The sequence below is a fragment of the Pinus tabuliformis genome, chromosome 1_1, assembly GCF_031772625.1.
Source record: "Pinus tabuliformis cultivar Carrire ecotype Pingquan chromosome 1_1, CPIR1, whole genome shotgun sequence".
NCBI lineage: Eukaryota > Viridiplantae > Streptophyta > Pinopsida > Pinales > Pinaceae > Pinus > Pinus tabuliformis.
In genome coordinates, this window is record NC_142297.1 from 638,718,257 (window position 1) to 638,722,959 (window position 4,703).

At 36.9% G+C, this 4,703-nt stretch overlaps 1 protein-coding gene across 1 annotated transcript; it reads left to right on the forward strand.

The window, feature by feature from the left end:
* Positions 1-3,166: 3,166 nt before the first annotated feature.
* LOC149214944 (linoleate 9S-lipoxygenase 5-like) lies at positions 3,167-3,739 on the forward strand. Its single transcript, XM_089389555.1, has one exon. It carries the CDS (start codon positions 3,167-3,169, stop codon positions 3,737-3,739), a length of 573 nt encoding a protein of 190 aa, XP_089245681.1.
* Positions 3,740-4,703: the final 964 nt, after the last annotated feature.

The following is a 4,703-nucleotide window of genomic DNA, read 5'->3' on the forward strand; positions in this document are numbered from 1 at the left end:
ACTTCATCACTCAGTTACCACAGGTGCATGGGTATAGTGGAATCATGGTCGTGGTTGATCGTTTTTCCAAGTATGTTGTCTTTGTTCCTACAAAGATACCATGTGGAGCCGAGCGGACAGCGGAGTTGTTCTTTAAGAACATAGTGAAGTATTGGGGGATGCCTTTGAGTATTGTGTCGGATAGAGATCCGCGATTTACAGGGAGATTTTGGACCACATTGTTCAAGTTAGTCGGGACGGAGTTGTTGATGAGTTCGAGCTACCATCCTCAGACAGATGGGCAGACCGAGAGGATCAACGCATTGCTGGAGGACTACTTGTGACATTATGTGACATCCGATCAGAAGAATTGGCCCGAACTCTTGGATATTGCTCAGTTTAGCTACAATATTCAAAAGATCTTCGCGACGGGGTATAGTCCATTTGAGTTGGTGAATGGACAGATGCCGGTTGCACCTCATACCGTAGTAACGGGAGGCTTCTTGAGAAGTCCTCATGCGAGAAAGTTCATGAAGGCTTGGGAGGAGACCTTGGAGTTAGCACGGTTACGCTTGCACGATGCTGCTAAGCGGATGAAGAAGTTTGTTGATCGTGGAAGACGGGAAGCGCAGTTCAGTGCGGGAGATATGGTGTTTCTCAGGATTACTGGAGAGCAGTTTCAGCCAGCCAAGGGGACTACAGGCAAACTGACACGGAAGTATGAGGGACCGTTTCGAGTGAAGAAGAAAGTGGGGGAAGTTGCTTATGAGCTAGAACTTCCACGCCATATGCACATGAAGCACCCTGTTTTTCATGTGAGCCAGCTGAAGAGAAGTCAACTTGATTCAGACCATCCAGAGAGGGTTGAACCACTGAGAGGACCAGCCGGGATTGTGGACAGACCAGGACTAGAACTGAAGAAGCTTGTGAACCGCAGGACTAGGAGAATTGGTCGCCACGAGAGACAGGAATTTATTTGTAGATGGAAGAATGCACCGGAGGAAGAGAGTTGGGAAACGGAGGACTCACTTTGGAGATGGAAGGACAAGATCGCGAAATATGACAGAAGATTGAGATGGAAGACAGGAATTGTCGGGACGACAATGACTTCTGGTGGGGGAGAATGTAACGCCCTGCGGCTTGCGGCAAGCGCGCGCTCCTCCGGTTAGCGAAAAAATGACGAAGTGTTAGAGTGCCTTCGCACTCAGGCGCGCAGGTTATATGACTTGCGATGTATTTTATACGATGGTGATGGGCGGTGAACACCCACCCAAGCCGACGGTGGTAGAACGTGACTTGAGGGGGCGCCCATGTTAACATTTGGTGGGTCGGCCAGGATAAAACGTACAAGTATGATGCGTATATATAAGGCAAGACCTGCGGTTCATTTGGCAAGGATTCATTCGATCTTCGCTCTCTCTACTCGCATAAGGATAATGCGCAGTTAAGGGAGGCGTAGGCGGTAATACGACGTATGGTTGGATGTGCCCGCCGAGACAGGCGGTCAAGTAAGAATCGGTTGGCACGGTAGCTCGTCGTGTGTTGTGGATTGACGGTGGGTTCGGGCACGGGTGCACCCAACCGCCCAACGACGCGAGAGTTACATATTGTATGTTGTATGTTGTATATCGGTACTCGGTTGGAGTTGGCACGACTGCCGTGCGCTCTTGCACAGGCGGGCGTCCTCCTCGGTTGTAAACTTGGGAAATAATAAAAGAGTTTATTATTATCATTTGCAAGTTGATTTTACTCTTATTATTAATGAAGTTTCGCACATTAATGATATGATTACATGTTGGTAACAAATTGTTAAGGCGTAGTCTGTAAAGATTGTTAACGATGGAACATCTTAATGACTTAGGCGGTGCCGCACCCAGCCAATTTAACAAAAAAAGAATTGGGGGCGTGACAGATAGTATGAACCATAAGATGCATTTAAATCACTTAGATAGAATTTAAATTTACCCTCAAGTTCATGGATTTAAAGCCTCGAGAATAAAAATTGTTCGCTCTATTATATTTAGATTTTGTTTAAGATTTTTTGGAAATTAATGTTGGTGGTGGCTTTTACCCTCCATCCAGGGTATCACAATTAGATGATCATAATTTTATTTTATATATTTTAAAATTAGCCGAGATTAATTTTCGAAGAAAAATAAAAATATATTTTTTATATTAATAAATTTATATGGCCGATTTTAGCATAAGATTAAAAATTATAACTAATTAGTAAAAAAAAAAATATTTCCATTATTTAAATCAATTAAGATTTTTAAAAAAAATCATATCATATTTATGTTTTTGATATTGAAATTTGATTATGTTTTTGTCTCTTACATGGGGATGTCGTGGATAATTTTGGTATTTCTTTAGTGTATATAAGAAGCATATAGTTTAGAGTATTTTTGCAAATAAAAACAAATATTACAATTTTATTATATCGTATAGTGTGTTTTTTTCTTTGGTAAGTTAGAAGACACTGTATTATAGAAAATGTACAAAGCTTACATGCATATGTGCTTTATGATGTAGTAGTTTCCTGTTGTCACAAAAAAGGGGAGGAAGGAGCATCTGCCCAAAAAGTAGAAGTCTTCTTGGAAAATTAATTGCATTTAACATAGAGAATGACCAAAAGAGAAAAAAAAAAGTAAATTTAGGTTGGCAAAACTTGTTTATATGTCCAGAAGATTGCCAAACTCGTGGATAGAATCTTTTATGTGTTATTTTGCATTATCATTTTGAGTAAAGTGATATGAAAACCTGCAGATATGAATTGTTGCCTTCACCATTTTCATTAACTGCACTTACATCATATTTATGACCACCATTTTATTAAAAAAAATGTGATACACAACAATCAATGTGAAGCTCAAAGACAATTGCATCATCCAAAATTCAATCTTCCAAACTAAAGTTCACCTATTATTTTCTTGATTATGGAAACCAAAATACATTTTTTTCAATTTAGGAATCCTATCGGCCTTTCATTGCACTTTTTAAGGCAATTTCTAGTTATTAGGTTGATAAGCCTTCTTTTGAATCAATGAACCTCTTGTTTTCATCTACCCTTCTCATTTCAGTGTGACATTTGTACATAGATTTTTATGGTGACCCTTCTGCTCTCACTACCCACCTGCTAGTCCTTAGCATTTCTAATGCCTTTTCTCATGTGCACACAAAAAAACACATGGCTAATGGCATCAACAAACAAATAACCTATTTCCACATAGACTTGACTGACAGATATCTGACAAGTCACACAGTTCGACTTTGTCTGGCATTTACTCACCATGCAACTGTCAACTTTGGGCACTATTCGTATGGAGGATACATGCCCAATCATCCCACCATTAGCAAATGCCATGTTCCAGAGAAAGGGTCGGAGGAATACTCTGAAATTTTGAGCGACATAGTGATATTTTACCTTAAAACCGTGTTTACTCCTAGCCAAGCCACCTTAGTCATGGATGTTTTGGATAGCTTGTCAAAGCATGCCAAGAGCAAAGCATATTTGGGGCAAATACATGGATCCACACTAGAATGGGCTAGTGACGATGGAGTAGATGAAGTGTTTAACCTATTTTTGTCAAGGTTAGTGCTGGTGGAGAAAAATGTAACAGACAGAAACAATAATTGCGATCTCAAGAAGAGGCACGGGCTGGCACAAGTCCCTTACACGTTATTGTGCCCTAACACTACTGATTTATCAAAGACTGATGGCCTCACTAGCCGTGGCGTTCCCAACAACATATCCATCTAATGAGAGTCGCTTTCATTTCATAACATGATAATTTAGTTATAGCATATGATCCTTGATATGAACAAGTTCCATGTGATGTGAGTTATGGTTTTTTTGGAATGTGTTATGGAAAAACCATGATATTAGTCCATTATATTGTAATAATACCTATTTACATATTCAAAATCCCCATTTTATCTCCAAAATAGTTATACTCATTTTTTCCTTTTAAATAAATTGACTAATTAAAAAAATTTCATATTAGTGTCATATGAAGTGGGTTATGGTTTTTTTTGCATGCGATATTGATAAACCATAATATTGGTCCATTGTATGGTAACAAAGCCTATTTAGTTATTCAAAATCTCCATAGTAAAATAGGGATAAATATCCATGGTTAAGAACTTTTTCCATGTTTTTTTAAATGTGTATATACGTTTAAATTATATAGTAATTATTTCTATAATTATTATTATTAATAATAATTTAAAAATAAAGTTACTATTTAGTTAGTTTTATGGTTTTTTTTTTATTTATTTTAACAATGTGAGATGTTTGATGAAGTAAATGTTTTGATGCCTATCAAGTTTTAGGAACTATTCAATCTAGATGGTTGCATTAGTAATATGTTTATGTTGATCATTAATTTTCTCAATTAGATATCCATTATCGCAACTAATTATCCTTCTAGTTATGAGAAGCTATAATATAAAATATTTTTGTTTTAATGTGTTTATATTACTTAATTATTGATTTTTAATAATAAAATTATTTTTAAATATTAAATTTTATTTTGTTGTCAAAAAAATCTTAATTTTAATAGTTTGGTGAACGACTTTTTTCCCAATTATGTGTGTTCAAGTCAATGGAAACAGGTTATAATTGGCTAGTTTGTGACATTTATGAAATATTGTTTTAACTTTCAAAATTATCATATCTCAAAAAACATGTAATTGACCTATTTGTAACATTTATAAAATAATGG